We start from the raw sequence: 19,093 nt of genomic DNA, 5'->3' as shown, positions 1-19,093 counted from the left end.
AAAAGCATTTCATGTCTAATTAATAAATTTTCCAGAATATCAAATACAAATAATCACAGTAGTATTAGTAAAATACCCAGAAAATTGTAACTCTCGAAACCTTATGCCTGAATTTGCACTCAGTTGAAATTGATATATATGAAATCAATTTCAATAATTTCAGCAAAGTGGCATTCCATCAATTATTTCGATTGTATGCAATGATATTTCTACTTTGCTTCAAAAACCCAATTCCATCCCATTTATCACCGAATTTCAGGCAATTCTTTTTTGCATCAAATACATGAATATTTCACATATTAATCAAGATACGCGACTAGGAACAAGTTTGACACGATAATTTTACATTGACGGCCAATTAAATGTCCAAATTGGCACACTCTCTCATTTGCAGATGGTGTTGTGCAATAAAATTAAATTAGACATCAAATTGATGAAAAACAGTGAGAATTTCAATCACTTTTTCCACTACAAATGGATTATATGCGTTATATTGAATGACCCTAATTTGATCTCAGTTGTGGTGATTGGTTGGAAAAAGCAAAAATGTCATCGCCAATTGGACAACCACTGCTCGGATAAAAACATGTTAATACGATATGCAAGTGAATTCCATTAAATGTGATATCGTTTGGGAAATTTTATGCCTATATATACAAATGTGTGGAGCCGAAGAATTTCCTGACAATAACAAAATGCTCATATCTCTCTAGAAATGTGTTAATTATTCACAAGAGTTGTGTTGCTGTGAAATAGCACTCCCTTCGAGCGATTCCATTGAAAATTGATATCTTGTTGATCAGAAGCTCGTGTGCCTTCAAAGTCCTTGTTTCACCGCCACCTCCTCACTTCCACTGTATGCGTGATGGTGAGAAAGGCTCGAGGGATGGAAAGCAGAGAAATGTGTGTCTCCTCCAGGGAAATTGGTGATGATGGTGAAAAGTGTTTGAGACATTGTATACAAATCACAACATTGATTCCTCATATGATTTCGGCGTCTACGTCATGCGGTTGGCATCGTCTCTTGTTGTCATCCACATGAAACTCTCAAGAGAAGAATTGTATCTCACAGAGCTATCAAAAGACACTGATTAAGGACTTCACCTCGGATATATAATATGTGTACTATGGTTTACCTCTAAGTATTAATGCTATTTGTCCTTTGAAAGTCCCTTCTCTGCAAAACATTGTGGCGAATGCTTCTCTTTGTTAAAATGGTTGCAATTTTCAAACAACATATTATTAAACACTCTGGGTAACCTAAAAGTAAACAATTTAGTAGAATACTCAATTTTCTTATCGTTGTCATTTTTGTGTATTTTTAAATTAATCAAACAGTACTAAAACCTCAATATTTTTAGTTTCTGTCTTATTATTCTAAAGGTTTAGCCCTTTGTTATTCCTGTGTACAAATCTGCATATTAATTATCCATGTAAAACATACTCTGGGCTGAGATAAACGTCTCCACACATGCGTGTCCTAAGACGATTGCAAGAGGAGGTATTGGTGCGTGATAATTGGCGTTAAAACATTCGATCGGAATCAAGGAAGAATCTACTGGTGAGAGATTGAGGCAAAATCAAAGAATCCCCTGTTGTGTTTTATTTGCATAATAAATATAGTGTAATCATGTGAACACCAGAAGAACTACAAGGAAGGCAATGTGTACAGGTGGGATGGCGCACACAGAATGGATGGGGGTTGTAAATTAATGTTAAACTAACTATACGCTTTGGAACTTGGGGGCATTTGTTGGTGTACGACGTACCCTAATATTCCATCCTCAGCAACTGCTCTCGTCTCACTTTTTGCTCCTGCAGCTCCTTCTCCATCTCACTTGCCTCGCAGCTCCGCCAACGCGTGGAAGTGAGAAAGTGTGTTTGCCTAGAGCTTTGTATTTATGAGTCAAGGTGGAAGAAGTGGGTGGGAACGCCTGATGGGTTATACCGAAATGCATTACACCTGTGACAATTAATTTGCATTAAATGACACAGTGTCGCCTTCGACGACAAAAGGGAGAGTGGGAGGATTAAGAAATTTGTTGAAGTGCGACAACATTTCGAATGTCACACACTCCTTTCTTAACAATTTCTTCACTCAGCAGAGACTTCATGTCATACAAAGTTTCCCCTTCTTGCTCAACATTCCATCCGGTGCCGCAAGAGCTTTCAAGTTTACGTGAGTTTCTGCAAAGCACTGACGCCATCCCGGTACGAATTAATTCCACTGCCAATTACGAACAGCCCCAGAGTGGACAATTGCAGTGATTTTCAATCCCCAAAAATGTCACACTGAAATTTGTTCATAGAAAAAACTTTAATTGCGATGTTTTAGCGGTCATTTCTCCATACAGCAATTTCGCAAACAGTCCACCATGAGCTGAGTGTATTACGACGAGAGAAAAAAGACAAAGAGACGTGAATTTAAGACACCTCGCCATTTGTATATTTGTACAATATATGAAACATGAAATCGCAGACAATGCGCCGTACTTAACTTTTAATTGCTTTTCCTCCTTTCGCATCCCCTCCAGTCGGCAGTTCGTGTATCCAATATGGTGTATTCATTGTATATCAGAGGTCATTAGTAAAAGGGGTGAGAAGAGATGGTCAGAACTTTCTGTATGCAATTCCCGAGAGCAGCTACGGAGTGCTCAAACTCCAACCACTCTCTGGACTTGGCAGAGTTGAAAATAAAACAGTTGAGAGTATGGTTTTTCCGAGTGAACAATCATCAGGCAAAACACCACGATGAACTTCTTCTTTTCTAAGCACCGCAACTCTAAAATGATGATGTGTCTGCAGATGCAAGAAAAAAAAGTCAATGCAAATGACTTTAAAAATACATTTTACACCATGCATTTTCCCTCAACTTTAATCCTTACATTCTCATCTATGAATGGTTGACAATTAAAGTATATTGTAAAGTTTGAAATTTTTCATCAAAGGAAGAAATTTACAAATTAAAGCGGGATAATTAAAATCCGCTTAAGAGTCTTCTTTTATTTGTTTGCAAAGTATAGAATGGGAGTTGGAAGAAATATGAGCCATCTTAAGGCTTTTTTGCAACCGGAAGAGGGGGAATGTGAGCTTTGACGCGCTAAACTTTTGTACGCCATTTGAGGTGTCTAGAAACTTTTTTCACTCCAGCCACCCTTAAGCGTGGTTTGATGAAAGGCCCAGATTAATCTGAGAGTGTGGGGTCAAGATTCCTCAGAGATTTCTCTAAAGATTACTTAAACGGCTGAAATCATTAGAAGATTCGCTCTTTTCCTCGTCTTCTCAATTACATCTCGCTCTCTGCAGCCATTGAACCATTAAGCTTCAATTGAGAAATACGTCGCGTTCCCTCAGGCTTGAAATTGTGAATATCAGCTTCCTTTACGCCCATACACATATAAATACACAATATCTGTCTCGAACATGTGCCATAAATATTTTCATCGTTTTAAGCTTGTGTGCTTGCGTACGTAAATATGCATGAGGGTAAAATGCCTGAAAATTCCTTTAAAAATCATTGCAACTGTGAAGTTTTCCACTTCTTTTCTCTCTCCTTTGATGTGAACACAAAGTGAATGCTAACAAATAATTTTTCTGTTCGGAAATACAATTACCACGAGACCACCAATTGCATACTCGCCTGCAAAAAGCTGTTATACCGCATAAGTTTCAACACAGATACTGCTTTCGGTAAAGAAACAAAATCACTTTCAAAAGGTCTAATAGTGTTTATTGAATCAAAAAATTCAAAAGTTCATGTTTCTTGAATTGCATCAAGATTTTCTTCTTTTTAACTAAAAGTTTACTGAGTTTCGTTTAATTAATAGAGGCTGTTTAAAAAGCTTTTGCACTTAATGATGAGTGAAGCGGAATCCCATTTCTTCCAAGAGTCGACTTCTTAGGCAGTGCAGAGCCACGTGTGCGCCTGGGGTGTCTCACCACCCCCAATGTGGCCCTAATGTTGTCTCTGCGCTGCCTTTCTGGCGGATTTTGCACTCAAGCGGCCCCCGTGGCACTTGGACACGTAAATCAATCAAGCAGTATGACACTATCAGTTTCTTACACCCTTGTTAATTAATTCAGACATAAATTATAGGAATTTGCCTGCGAGGTGAGTGCGGAAAAAATTGCATGATTTTCTTGAACATGCCAGCAAAATGAGGTCTCGTGCTGAGGTATGGTTTCTCTGGTGTGGCTTTGGGTGTAAATTTGTGACGCTAAGCTGAGATGTCGTCAATGGAGACGCTGAGTGGGTGAGAATACAAATATTGATTTTGAATGGGAATTTGCAGGATTTTTCGTCCCTTCCGAGTGAGGAGGGAAAATATATGTAAAACCCCCAACTGGCAAACTGACGCTGAGGGCGGAGGAGAATTAAATTTTCAAAGGTGGATTAAAATCATCATAATTTCTCTGGTATTTAAATTTTGCATGGAAGAAATTGAATGTCTCAATTGATTTGTGTGTTGTGGGCCTCCGTTGGCGGGGTTTGGAGTTTTGGGTGGAAAATGATATAAGAGGACTTGGGAAGATTAGAATTTATGCTGATTGTGTGGTTCACTTTCAATTCATCGGAGAAAAGGCTCTCCTCTCCTCATCTCATTCCCCCATCCCATCATCAGACCACCATTTCAATCTCTGAGTATAGAAAGTTGTTGGCCTGAATGTGAATGATTGTGAATTTTGAATGAGAGGAAAATTACATTTAAGCACGGTCTGAAGGGATATTTCATCCCTCTCTTCGTCAGTTGCACAAATTATGACGCTTTCTCCACCCACTCAATATCCATTGTAAAGATTTACTCCGAGCAACTTCATACAAGCATCGAGATGCACTTTCATCGTGACTTTTTGCCCGCTCGTGTAATCCCAAAACTACTGCAAAGAATTCACACACACTCCAACTTTTTCCCTCCCTCACGTGTGGAGCTTCCAATTTTACCGCCAGTCCTCCAGTTCTGTCCACCTTTTTTCGCCGCCATCGTCACCAACTTCCCTTTGGACAATTTTCCCAGTGTGTATTTTTCCTCGCATTCGCCATGTGAGTGGGAAAACTTTATCCCGAAGACAGGACAAATTTTCTAGTTGAGTAACAAAGTGATTTATTATCCGATCACCCACTTGATTCGCCCGCACTCTCTCGCTTTTCGCACTTCCTAAAGTCCTCTCCGTGATCTCTTTTAAAGTCCCCCAGCGAGAGTGAGGAAAAGTTACAAAAATGCCAAAAGCTAAGAAAGTCAGCATAATTTCAAACACTCTTCCAACACTTATTCCAACATTCAATACAATGTCCTTCTTTGTAATGAAAAAGAAGGGCGTATTTGCAGCATAATGCTGGGCGCTTGCATCTCAACAGCAAATAACTCAAATATAAATACAGCCAAAGAATTTATTGTACATCGACACGCAAATTACAGTGTTACTCTGGCTTTCTTATCACAATTGCATGTCATATCACAAAAGTCTTTCCGAGTCACGTCATTACTATATTTTCCGTACCCCATAATTCTCAATAGGAATTGTAAGTTTTTTTTTTATGTTACAGAACAAAACGCGCTAATATAACTCATGTTTTCGCTCCAAGCAAATTGTTAAAATACGGAATATCACTTTAGTAATTTGTCTCACAGCTTCTCAATATAAATAATCACATGTGATTATAATGTTGCTGAAACCCAAGCCTTAACCACACTACCTTCTCTAAGTAGGCGTGATGCTTAAACGTCTATCTATAAATGTGTACAAAGTTTCTAACCACTAGTTCTCTAAAGTATTTACTCTTGAGTGAAAATTGAACCATGAAATTTGCGTCACGAAAGGTCAAGAACACATTCACTTCTAATATTAAAGAGGACACGATAGGCTAGTGATTCATTAAGAAATTCAGAAGAAATTTAATGTTTCCCTGAGTGCAAAGCTACTGTGATTCGTGCAAATCATGACATTTTAATTGGCCAGAGAGCTTTTTGCGGGATGCTGAAACTCAGTCTCGCAGCAAATCACCTGAGATGGCTGGGAAAGTGCCGGTGAGACTCACGGGACGCCCTCAGGAGTGCCGCACAGTCATCAGGCAGGCGCTGTGAGTCAAAATGAACTGAAATTTGTGGGTTCCTGGTGTGTCAGACGGCGTTAATCAGAGTTAAGTCGTGTGAATGCGGCTGGTTTCTGGATTTATAATTCTCATTACATTCGCACGTCGCGCAGTGATTTAGAAAAGAGACTCCCCTTTGGGAACGAACGCGGTGAATTCACCAAGTTCAGATGCGAATGCGTGATGATTTAGATGATGAGATGTGGGCTTTTAATGTGAAAATTTTCTAATTTGTGCGAGAGGATTCGCATTGTAAATTCACGGAATGCACGAGGGAGTGTCCTGGAGGGAAAATGCTGCTGGGCGTATTGAGGATGAATGCTGAATTGAACGGATTTGTTGACGGTTTCTGCAAACTTTCCGTCATGTGAAAGATAATTTTCTTGGCCGGCAAGAAATGGTAGCAAAAGTTTCACCAACAATTGTCTGTATTTCAGACGCTCCTTCCAAGATTTTATATTGATGTGAAACATTATATGCACAGCGATCCGTCACACAAGAGGAGCTCTGAGATGATGAGAGCGACAGAAGTACGGGTTGCTTTGGTAAAATTTTAATTAAAGTCATGACACAATGACACGACAGCAACAGAGCGATAAAGAGATGAGCATCAGCACTTTTGATGTTTTCCACCCTCTCGTTTGCATGGACTTGATTTATCAAATCTCTAATGGCGTCCATTCCCCGAAAGCTTCAACAATGGAATAGTCACCTGGAGAACTTTGGAAAGTGGTACAATCTGCAAACACTCCATCAACACTGGAAGCAAATACGGTCTTGCACGACAAGCTAATCACGATCTGGTATTGAAATTCATGAGAAATATCACGAGTGATTAAGTGAAGAGATGCACATTGCATATGGAAACTGCATAGTTCTCACGAACATCAGTCGTAATCTCGATGCCACCCTTTCAGTGCTCGGCAAAATACCTCTCTCTCTCTCCCTCCTCTCTCTCTTCCTCTCGATAACTTTATGCGAAACTTTGTGATGCAGCGACGAGAAATATAATCTGTGACATATGGCATGGAAGATACAACAAATTTCCGACAAAATGCCAACCACGAAGTGACACAAATCTCACACGAAACAACTGAAAAGTGAATGGAAAAATTGACAAAGTTTAATAGTTTCGATATGCCAGGAAGTGCAGGAAGTTAATAAGTAAATAACACGACCCATCCAGATGAGAAAATTCAAAACACACACACACATATTTACATTTTGCACTTTGTATCGTTGAAATTTGTGCTAAATATATTCCAACTAAACTATGTGTGTAATGCAATGTCATAATTAGAAACCGAAAATTTTCAATAGAAACCAAGAAACTTAGTTTACAGTTGAAAAGCTGCTGTAGTGCGCCTGGAAATGTATTTACTCACCCGTGCATTGTTGGCACCGTGAAGTCATGAAAAGGAAGGATGTTTTCACTGAAAACTCACGCTTTCCACTTATGAGAAGAGAATCTTCATGGCTGCATCTTTTTCACGATTGTTTGGGTAAATCAACAGGAGTTTACAACCTGTCCGATGATTAATTCCAGAGCACAATTTACTTGTCGTACTATTTAGATTGTATGCACAACTTTCTTCCCCTGAAGAGAATACAATAACATCAAACAACAAAAGCAAACATGACTTTTACAAAATGCTTATCGCAGTGTAAATGTTTGACTCTTGTCGCAGAGAATAAAAAAAAAACCCTTCTTTTTCTAACAATCATTTCATATACTAAATTATATGTGTGCATGCTGAAGAGAAGGTGCAGGAAATGTCTGCAGAAAGGTGACGAGAGTAATGAAAGATGACGAATGTCCGTCAAAGGGAAGTGGAATTCCGGAAATTGTAGTCACGTTGACCGCTTGACACAGAAGAATGCATTTGCAAGGAAAATGAATGGCAAAACAGCGTCAAATGGAGAGACAGAGATTCTCTGTGACAACCTATTTGGTCAGAGTTTCTGTGTTTGTTTGTTTGTTTGTTTCCATCAAAGCAAACCTTGGATTTGTGCTGTCTTATGAATCTGCTCTGAAAGGGAATTCATATCTGAATGTTTAAATCAAATATGTATATAAATGATAGTTTGCTAAATTTGCATAGCATGAAAGCATATACTGTAAAAGCAATTTGCACTAACGAAGGGCGCAAAGAACTATGAAGGAATGAAAGCATAATACTATAAAGTTTATCTATTTGTGTGAATTTATCTAAAATGTGATATTAATGGCATTAAAATATTTAATCCTACTAAGTACAATTAATAAATATCCTGATAATGCCAATCACTATTTTCATTTTGTATGAAATTCAATCAAATTTATAAGATATATTTACTCGCTCTATCTGAACAAAGTATATTTATAAAATAATAAATCCAGTATTGATTGCTTATCAAATTTTTGCATATTAAAAATTATTGCAATCACCGTTTTTTAATTTGATAATCAACCTATCGCTGACGAGTAAAATAAAATAATAAAATTAATTACGCATGTCACGAAAAAAGCTTAATTAAGTCATTTCATATTTTCCCTTTAACGTCTCACACCGAAATGTAGCTGTCATTTGCAGGCAACATATTAACTGACTTGCCTTGCATTATGCGCATTTCTAATTACACACTGGAACGTGTAAAAGAGTGTCAAATGGGAATAGTTAATTAAAATAGGAAACTAAACAGTATAATTCACAAAATTGGCAATTTCTTGCTATAGAAGTGATAAAGCAAATAAATCAAAACCACAATCGTGAAAATCAATAGCAAATCAAGGTTGGTTTGATTTATTTTACAATATTTGCTATATAAATACATATAATTAAATCATATCGATTTCATTACTATGCATTATGTATTTCATTTAGATGCAAGTATTATTACCAAATCCGCCCTATTGTCACTTGCATTATGTTACTCCACCCTCGCTTGTTTATGATGATGAAATTTTCAATTTCAATAGAACACATGCGGAAAATTTAATTCACATTCACTTTGAATGCACATGTTTTTATTTCAATGTAAACTAAATGGCAAATATATGTACAAGTACACAATATTGATCAATGGACGTGTTTTTATTGAGTTATTATTTCCTTTATTATCCGATGTTTAATTTTGTTATCGGATTTTGAGTTAATTATTTAAAAAAAAAAGAACCTTCCGATGTATTCTGAAACTGCGACAATGCCAAAAAACCCTCTCATTTCCTCAGATGTTGTGTGCGATACATAAAATTGGCCGCAATTTCAGTAATGTGTAGCATAGCAACAATTCCAAATGTCTTACATTCAATCCCAGTTGTTGAACATTGTCTGTGCAAATAAAATTACTTTTATCGGTGATTGCCAAAGTACAATTCGCCCTCCAGTTTGTCGATTCCCAGAATGCGCATTCCCAATGCCAATGGCTTAATAAGCCATCACACTAATAAAGGCATGTAGAAAATATCAGTTGCACGAGGAAATAGTGTGTGTGTGTAACATTTAAATGATGTAATTTAATTAAAGTTTTATCATTTTCCAAAGTGCAATTAAATTTTAATTGCAATTCGAGCAAAATTTAATACATTCTCACACTCGTGGCATGTGGAAAATAACACGGAGTAAGATATGATATAGCGAAGCGAGCGCTCAATTTTCCGAGATTATTGAACCATGATTATATAATTTGCATACTATCATAATTAATCAAAATAATGTATGGTCCCTCGTCAATATTGAAATGCTCATTGTCCATTTAAAATATGTCCTTTTATGGAGTTCAAATGTGGCTGAGTTTGTCGAAATTCCACCGCAATCGCATGAAATCAAACATTATTTGCATTGGTCTACACTTTTAATTATAATATAAAATTACAAAAAAAAACAATGTTACGTATTCACCATCACAATATATGTTGAAACCTTTCCAATAAAAATCTCATCAAGTTTGAAAAGAAGAAAAAAAAACAACGCTAAAACTACAAAAAGCAGTGTAAAATTGAATACCTCACAATTTCGATGTCGTGTCCAAGTCCAGAATCTCTCTCATTTTCCTAAGTGAATCTTGAAAGTATTGCGTAAACTTCTTGCAATTGGTCTTTGTGCTGTCGTTGAATACAGTCGTGATTAAAATAATACTGCAAAGTATTAGAGAGAAAAAAAATGTAGTTTGCAGTATGTCTTGACGCAAGCCGAAAAGAATGGAAAATGAATTTCTTCGAAGGAAGGGAAAATCAATCTTATCTAAAATATCCCCAATTTCCTCTCAACACATTTGGAGCGGGTAAAGAGATATCGATTGCAAAAATTTGAGTCTTCAATTTTTCCCAATTGTCTCGTTTCACATGCAACCTTGGAGGTGAACACGGAAGATCAATCAGTTGGGCTTACCTGTTGGGCAAAATATTGTAGAAACAACCATAACCATCGAGGCACATGGGCGCCACACATCCGCCACACACATTGAATCCCAGGGTGCTCGTTGATAGAATAAAATTGCCTCCGCCCCCGCTGCAGAGCGAAACGACGGCGAAATCAATTACTCCACTCTTCACTGAGTCACAATTTGAATTTACAAAACAGAAAAGCAATAATATACATACCTGCGAGAATAGAGTGGATCATCATAGAGTTTGGGAATTTCAAATCCATTCTCATATGCAATACACCACAAAGCGAATAAATGACGATCGATTCCTCTGCCAGATCTTGCATCATTCATAAGTTGAGTTTGTCTCTTAGCAGCCACTTTGAATAATTTTACCTTCGCGGGAATCTAGAAGAGAATTGCGAAGGGATTTCAGGCATGAAATTACGAAAACTTATGTGTGTGTGTGTGTGTTAATGTGAAAATGTGATATTCATCTTCGAAGAAGCTTTAAATATCTCCCTTTGTGCAGTGAATGAATCGAATAAATGATATGCAACAGTATAATTGTAGTATAATGAGTAATTTTATAATTGAATTACTCTTGATTACCACCACTGAAATTCACACAAAATTGGTTTTCAATGCAAATAAAAGTAAAGCTCTTAGCCATGATGCAAAATTCACAATTTCCCACCATATGAAAATACTCTGCAGAATAGACTTTAACAAATAAATCTTCATCATGGCTACAGAATACTTTTACTTTTCCGACATTATGAATAATGTAAGCAAATTTCTGCATAAATCACCCATCTATGTGCATAGATGCTGTTACACTGGAGAACAACACTCACCGACGCTTCGGCATCCACCATGCATTTAATCCATTTCACAGCATCTTCGCTGCACGAGCGAACTGTTTCTGTTCGACCCCTGTAGTAATTTCTCATGAGAGCTGTCTCGTACGTTGGGGCAAATCTAAACTTGCAAATAGAAGGATATTTTGCGCTACAGATCCCCGGCAAAATTATGTGAATTTTCCAGAGTATACTCACTGGCCATGAATGCGGTGGAATGTGAGCAGAAGGGCCAATTGAACAAATGAATCCGGATGAATTTTCTCAGCTTTTATCACTTCCTTCCCAAAGTCCATGAATTGCGAATAATCCACTCCAACGGCGAGTTTCTAAATATTGTCCCTTCATGATTTATGACAATTTACAACTCACAACTGATAAACTCACGTGTTTTCGCGCCACAGTCTTCATGCGTGTGATTTCATCGCGAAGACACTCGTCAAGATCGAAGATAAGCTCGATTGGCGGCTTCTGAAGAGGCTTAGCATCCTTCCAATCAGGCTCAGGGCCACTCGAGAGGCTCTCCAGCAGGAAAGAACTCAGATGAACAGCAATCGTGCCATCAAAGCAAGTGTGCTGCAAAAAAACCGCATTTCATTCACACATCCAAACAGAGAGCATCGAGTTTCTCACCTCGCCAACACAGCCGATTTTCCCATTGGCGAATGACACGTAATTGAGGCTCTTATCACTCCATCTCTGCACCAAATCCCCACCCATGATATCAGCCACGGCTTCGCTGTAATCACTCGGACACTGATCATCGAGGTTGATCACCACAACGCCGCTGTCTATCAACTCGAGCACTTTCCTGTTGTTCGAAGACATGTCCAAGAGTCTCTTCCGGTTGACGGCCCAATTCGTCCGGTCATCGCTGGTGAGAACGCCAACGCAATCGCCAGGTTTCTTCTCCCTCGTCACGATATCCTTAACCGCTGTGAACACAGCCAAATACTGCTGAGGAGACAAGATGTCTCCTTTCTCGTCCACACAGTCAAAGACGAACATCCGCCCTTGGTACAGGATGATTGAGTGACTTGGGCAGTCGCCCTCCTTTTCCGTCTTAAAGGCACTCCAGATGGAGTCCATCTTCTCGCCGGGCAGGCGACAGGAGTTGTACAGGCGCCTGTGCAGGAAGGATGTTAGTGGAGCAGCACTCGTGGAGCCCGATTTCACGCGTTCCTGACGCAAGAGTTTCCAGAACTCAATAATGTGATGAAACATCCAGGCGGTGGTCTTCAAAGCCATCTCGGGAGTCTCTGGAATACCAGCGCTGGGCAGATTGAAGGGGTGAATCATGCCGCAGAAGGGCAAAAGAGGCATCCGTAGGCACAGATAAGCGTAATCTTCCCAATATTTGGCAACCTGGCGATAAAGACAATTTTTTACTCCCGATATTATTGAATTATAAAAACAGTGTGTTGCAAAATTCAATATCAAGTGACATTTTCTAATTAACTTGTGTCTGAAAGAACACTTTTTCGCAGAAACAACCTTTATTTCTGCAGTGTGATATTAACATTTTAATTAACACAGACAAATGATATTTATTGTTCGAGCAGAAAAAGACGTGGAAAGTCTAAAGTAAAAAGAACATCAAGAATGTACAGTAATTTTTCCTCCTGAAATACTGGAGCACATTAAAAAATCTCAAGCGGGAATATGACGTTCCACGGCGAGAATTATCCTGTAAATGAGCCAAGAGGAAATTGCGATACCGCAGAGAATCTCTGTATTGTACTTTTTTTCCCCTGCTGTCTCTCCCACGGAGATTCCTTTCATTATGATAGGGAAGGAAGACAAGGAAGATAGCGAGATACTCAATTGACACTCGGTCTTCTCATTTTCTCACTCCTTTAATCTCCAAAGACCCGAAAGAGTGGCACATAAAACAATAATTGCCCTCACTTCTCCATGTCATAAAGTTAATTATTTTTGCCGCCACAATCGACTCACGGCAATAAAATACTCCCGTCCGGCCGTATTTCAGCTGTGGGATTTCAAGTGGTCAGCTCTTGTCTAATCTCTCTCTCTCTCTCTCTCGCTCTGGAAAAGATGAGTCGGTCAGCCGCGAGGCTATATAGGACGAACGGTGGCCAGAAAGCGAGCTCAACAGTGTTGAACCGCGAGTGAGGATGAAGTTCCTAGGCGCGTTTCTGTTCCTCGCCCTCGTGGCCATCGCGAAGGGCGGTCGCGTCGCTCGGGACGACGAAGTCGACCTGCCCGATCCTGTCACACTCCAGGTCGTCATGGAATTCAACCCGACGAATACTGTCTTCGACATCATTGACACAGATCCCGTGACACGCGTGCGTACGCTGGACGATGTCGTCCAAATGCTGGCGAGGAATCGCATTATCTTCGAGGAAGATCCCATGGTGACTATCAACAGACCCCTGACAGACATTGGCGTGCCAACCACGCTCAAGAGGCCTCTGGACGATGGGCCGCCCTCTCCCCCAGTCGACACAACACCGCCGCCGCCGCCAACCACGACGACCGAAGGCCCCACGGAGACCACTGAGCCCCCAGTCGCCACGCCGTACGACAGGAGCGCCTAAACGCCCCCTTTTTCTCTCAGAATGAGACCCAAACAGACTGCTTCGGATTTGTACTCTCACCAGTAAAGTTAAGGATATATTTTGTTAAGTCTATTTAAGAATATAGCATAATTTCTCTCATATCGCCATGGTTTCACTATCGCTCTATGAACGTGAATGGACTTTGCTCGCGAAACAGGTAATCTTAGGAGTAATTCGAATAATTGATAATGATAATATTATCTCTCACTTAAACACAATATCATTGTGAAACTCATTAGAGGCATATCAACGGAAAAACCAAGAAAAAACATCACTTATTCTGAAGATGAAGTAAGTACCCAATATCTGTTTCTTTAAAACTCATTGAAAACTGGTGCAGAAACATCTTAAATGCTTATGAAAACCTAGCATTTCGACACTATCACGTGCTTACTCAGAATGATGACTTTGACTGTTTTCTTTTCTTTTCCATGTCGCGCGTGTTACTCACTAAACTTCTTTACATGTCTTGCTTCACTATTTTTCAGTTTGTTTTTGACTCCTTTAGTCTTTGTGACTTGTTTTCAGACTACATTTTAAGGTTTTTGCCTTTCATTCTTTCCATTAACAATTCTGGAATTTAGTTCAGACTGAAAATATTACCGACAAAATAGACTGAAGAGCAAAATCACAATTTTTCAGCGCATAATTTACAGTGATTTGCAGCCTCCGGTCGCATAATTGGAGAGAAATTAACCGGAATAACGAGAGTCAGCAGAGAAGCATACCCAGTTCTTTTCAGATTGTGCCTTTTTCTCCAGAATCCCTTGCAATTTTCTCCCAATTCCAGTCCTGAAAGCCTCGATTGTCTCTCTGGACGCCTTCAGCTCTTCTTGCGTGCCGAAGGGCTTCAGAGATTCATAATAACGATCCAGAGTAGCATCAAGATTAGGCAAAGGAAGCGCGGGCGCCACTTCATCCTGCGCAAAAGTACTCAGATCATCTTCACCGCACACGAAGATCTTATTGCGTGGCAATGTTGTATGAGAATCAATTGAAGTAAAGATTAATTTCCTTGCTTTCGTGGCTACTTCGAAGGGTGGTCGCATCCTTCTGAAGGACAAAGTTGAGCTGCTTAATCCCGTCACACTCGAGATCGTCCTGAAGTTCAATCTGACAAATGGTTTCTTCCATATAACTGGCACGGGTCCCGTGACACGCGTTTTCACGCCAAATGACGTGGTCCAAATGGTTGTTAAAAATCGCATAGTGACTTTCACAAGAACTCTGACACATGCACAGTCTTTTCGACACTATTTCGTGTGTCTTACTAAAAATTGTAGCAAAGTCTGTATGACTATGAATAAAGTTTTCTTCGTCTTTTGCATGTTGCGCGTGTTTCTCACTAAATATTTACTTATCTATTTTCAGTTTATATTTGACTTCTTTGGTTTTATTCTTTTGATATCATTCTTTGCTTAGCTGTATTTTAGTTTTCGGCTTCTATCAGAAGCAAATCACATAATTAAATCATATTTTGCAAACATTCATAATAAAATTGCCTTTAAGATGAGATTCATTCTAAGATCTTTCAAATTATTCTAGCATAATCACTATTACAAAGCGTGTAATGATCATTCTTTTATTCTTTTCTGAGTTTAGATCTTATTATAAACCATTAAGATAATGGAAACCACAAAAAACACATCAAAGCAATTTGATACCTAATTAGCTTGTTGTAAGTATTTAATGGCTTAAATATAGTGCCATTCCCATGACTTGCTTATCTCAAACGATTACTCGTAAACTAGAAACGCTTGAAAATGAGTCAAAAGCACACACTTTTCATCCATAAGCAGCCTCTGGTTGCATTATTGGAGAGAAATCAACACTGGAAACTTTTGCAATCTTCGCGGTGCAAAAGAACCGGAATAGCGCGTGTCACGAGCACAAAAACTTACCCAGTTCTTCTCGGACTGCGCCTTTTTCTCCAGAATCGCTTGCAATTTTCCTCCAATGCCATTCCTGAAGGCCTCGATTGTCGCTCTGGACGTCTTCAGCTCTTCTTGCGTGCCGAAGGGCTTCAGACAGTCATAATAGCGCTCCAAGGTGGCGTCGAGGCTGGGCAAGGGAAGCGCGGGCGCCAGATCATCCTGCTCAAAAGTACTCGGATCATCTTCACCGCACACGAAGATCATGTTGCGTCGCTGCATTGTGTGAAAGTCACTGAAAGTAAGGGTGAAATTTGCAACATTAAGTACTGCTTCGGGTGGATTTATTCACTGTGATAGGAGAACCCCACAAATCCGGAGATATCACCGAAATCGAGGTGGATTTAATGATAAAATAGACACGACATAGCCATTAATTTTCATGCTATGCGGCATACACGCAACACACAACTTGTTTGCACTTATTTGCCGCGTTTTACCTTTGCTGGGGAATATTCAATTGCCTTGACTCTTTGCATAATGGAACAATTGTGCATTTGAGGTCCCATTTGAATTTCTCCCAGTCACCCAGGCGACAGAGCCCTCATACCTGTTCTCTCCAGCCATATCCGGAATTCGCCCCGTAGATTGATGACGGCTCAAAGTTGAATAGCTTGTGAGTCCAAATTCCGCCCTCCGGCCTCAAGAGTCATTGATAAATTGCTACTATCACACGTCTCCCGTCTGCTTTCACTTTTAGTAGTACTTCCAGCGCGGTTTTGCTGTGTTTATTCCGCGACTGAAAATGCAGCCAATTTTATTCGCTTTTGTTTTCAACACACTTCACGCACACACATTTACGCACATCAAATGTCAACTGCGCCAGTGCTGCCTCCATGTGGCCAATGGCGGAAGGTATTCCAATGATTTCAGCAAAAATTTCTTCTTTCGAACGTTGTTTTCAACTAGAATTTATTCACAATAGAGTGTCTTCACAGCGAATGTACTCCCCAATGTCAGCCTGATGGAAGCACACTGTCGTCAGAGGATCGGACAACTTGCACTCTGCCGTCGATCGAGCGGCCACTCCGAATCCCAGTGGCAAATCTCCCATGCTGTACACGATCACGCCCTGATACTTGGGCGTGTTTTCCGTGATGCGCCCCATTCCGGACTTGGAAATGTGGTTGCCGTAGAGGAACTGCTGCTCCGCCGAAGGCTTCAGCCAGATCTTGTACTGCGCGTATGGAGCGAGATAAGCCAGAGCTGTTATGTGCAGCTTGAACTTGTTGCTTTTGCTGAATTTGCCAAAACACGTTCCAGCGCAGACCAACTGTTCTGGTGAGAAGTTCTCCGCCAGCTTCATGATCTTCTCCGACACGTAATACACCCGATCGCGCTTTTCGCGGAAGCAGTATGTGCCATCCGGACGATCAATGAGCTGCTTCACATTGGGGCCAATGCTAAAAAACGAAGTGAGGTTAAACACAGTGAATAATATAAAATCATAATTCTGCATACTATTTTGATAGTTTCTCGAACAACACTCGTGTCCGCTCCTCTGACAGTCTCTTCATAATGATTCTAAGATGTTGCACTCACTAAAAATACGTGAAAAATTAGAGAAAAGACTTGTAAACAAAATCCAGCATGTGCGGCTGTCAAAACACACACTTTCCAGTCAAATTGGAAAACATCGAAAACTTTCCCCTTGTATTCTCCGCTGACTTCGCAGAGGTCGCTTCAGTCGACGGCGCGGAGAAATTGTCTCAAATTAAATTTTTGCAAAATACTGGATATTTCCGGTTTGAACTCATTATTCCAGAATTTACATGAATCACATGACTAAACCCAATGCACCATCAATTTGACCCGTTTTGCCAGCACACAGAGAGCCACAAAGTGTGCGAAGAAGTTTCTCCGAAGAGGAATAAATAATAGTTATTGGTCAATGTGCAGCCGTTATGACATCATCAAGACCTCCTCCACAAGCGTTCGCCACGCAGAATTTATCCACACTTTGCGTTTTTGCGTATCCCAATTTGGCATCTCTTGGCGTGATAAATAGTCAGGTAATTCAGTCACGGGTCAATTCAGAAATCACATGACTGAAATCCAGTCGCAAAACGAGAAAAAGGGGAAAAACGCGAAGAGAGAGAGGAAAAAATTTATCACATTACATTAATATTTTTTCCTTTTAAACTTCTTTGAGCGTGTTTATTGGTCTCTTTGTGTGTCGATGCGCTGTAGTGGAGATCGCGTCACGTGCTTCTTGTAATATCATCTCTTCAGGTAAACCGGTCAAAACTTGAAATATTTACATTTGGAAAAGGAGGAGAAAAAACAGCACAAAATGATAGCAACAAAATTGCCTGCTTTTTGGACTTTTACCTATCCATTGTCACATGGTCAATTGTATTTGTTTTCCTGCTAAAAAATCACAATGTTTATCTATTATCTCGTGCTTATATTGTCACATTTTTTCTCTGAATTCCGTGCTCAACAATTGAATATACTTCCATGTGCCGAAGCTGTAATAAAAAAACAACAATATTAAGATTGAGGAAGTGCAGAAATAAGAAAAGAAGAGAAGAAAAACCGCGATAAAGTTCCATAAATACACGAATAAGAAAATTAACTGAATTATTATCTTCCCATTATATATTTTTTTAATTATTCTTATCGAGACGAAGTGATTTCTCAACGGTTATCTTCACTGCTAATTGTCGACGGCAGATTCTCACATGTGTTACTTTATTGCAGTCTTCTAGCGAGAAATTTTCCATAGAATGACTGAAGCAGACGAAAAAGCATCTGAAGTCCTGATAAGGTTCGAGTAATGAGAATGCGCAAAGGTAAACTGACAATATTTCTTCAGTCCCTTCAATGATTCATGGTTACAGTTTAGCTTCTTGTAAATTTCAGATATTCTTCATTGTATTTTTCAGGCGGTGAAAAGTCGCAGATTTTGAAAGCGTCATCAAATTTTGAGATTCACAATCTATAATTTATTGACGAAGACAAAGCCACTAATTATCAAATCTACGTCAATGAAAGAAAAAATAGGTTATTTCTTTTGTCAAAAATCTTCCTCTTTCTTCGAATGTCTTGAAAGAAAAACAGGAAATTATGCAAATTGCTTGCAGAAAGACGCAACAAATTGTATTCTCAAACCGCTTTGAACTGAAAACTCCAAATTGATAAACACAAAAGACAAAACTCTTTTTCTTGGCGTCATTTTACGGGTTTTTAGGAATGTTCTAAAGTTCTTGTTTCCCAACTCTCAGTTTCTTAACTCTTGACACACTTGAAATCCTTGAAAGCTCATTTCACCATTTTACG

At 39.4% G+C, this 19,093-nt stretch overlaps 2 protein-coding genes across 3 annotated transcripts; both read right to left on the bottom strand.

Annotated features, from left to right (window-relative positions):
- Window positions 1–9,912: 9,912 nt before the first annotated feature.
- Window positions 9,913–16,663, bottom strand: LOC132257357 (peroxisomal carnitine O-octanoyltransferase). Of its 2 annotated transcripts, XM_059754218.1 has the most exons (9): window positions 16,362–16,663; window positions 15,782–16,046; window positions 11,932–12,663; window positions 11,686–11,874; window positions 11,497–11,627; window positions 11,296–11,419; window positions 10,674–10,846; window positions 10,462–10,581; window positions 9,913–10,208 (listed from the first exon to the last, which is right to left on the bottom strand). In XM_059754218.1, the coding sequence occupies exons 1-9, from the start codon at window positions 16,376–16,378 to the stop codon at window positions 10,079–10,081; spliced, it is 1,881 nt and encodes a 626-aa protein (XP_059610201.1). In that variant the 5' UTR covers window positions 16,379–16,663; the 3' UTR covers window positions 9,913–10,078. The 2 variants fall into 2 exon arrangements, with proteins under 2 accessions (XP_059610201.1, XP_059610203.1); XM_059754220.1 differs by lacking the exons at window positions 15,782–16,046; window positions 16,362–16,663 and adding an exon at window positions 14,609–15,095.
- A 43-nt stretch (window positions 16,664–16,706) lies between these two features.
- LOC132257358 (60S ribosome subunit biogenesis protein NIP7 homolog) lies at window positions 16,707–17,422 on the bottom strand. The gene is made up of 2 exons (XM_059754221.1): window positions 17,273–17,422; window positions 16,707–17,214 (listed from the first exon to the last, which is right to left on the bottom strand). Exons 1-2 carry the CDS (start codon window positions 17,326–17,328, stop codon window positions 16,728–16,730), a joined length of 543 nt encoding a protein of 180 aa, XP_059610204.1. The 5' UTR covers window positions 17,329–17,422; the 3' UTR covers window positions 16,707–16,727.
- Window positions 17,423–19,093: the final 1,671 nt, after the last annotated feature.

This window comes from Phlebotomus argentipes, unplaced genomic scaffold, assembly GCF_947086385.1.
Source record: "Phlebotomus argentipes unplaced genomic scaffold, Phlebotomus argentipes genome assembly scaffold_4, whole genome shotgun sequence".
In the NCBI taxonomy this organism is placed as follows: domain Eukaryota; kingdom Metazoa; phylum Arthropoda; class Insecta; order Diptera; family Psychodidae; genus Phlebotomus; species Phlebotomus argentipes.
Note: the sequence above shows the minus strand (reverse complement) of the source record. Positions and strands in the feature narration are given on the sequence as shown.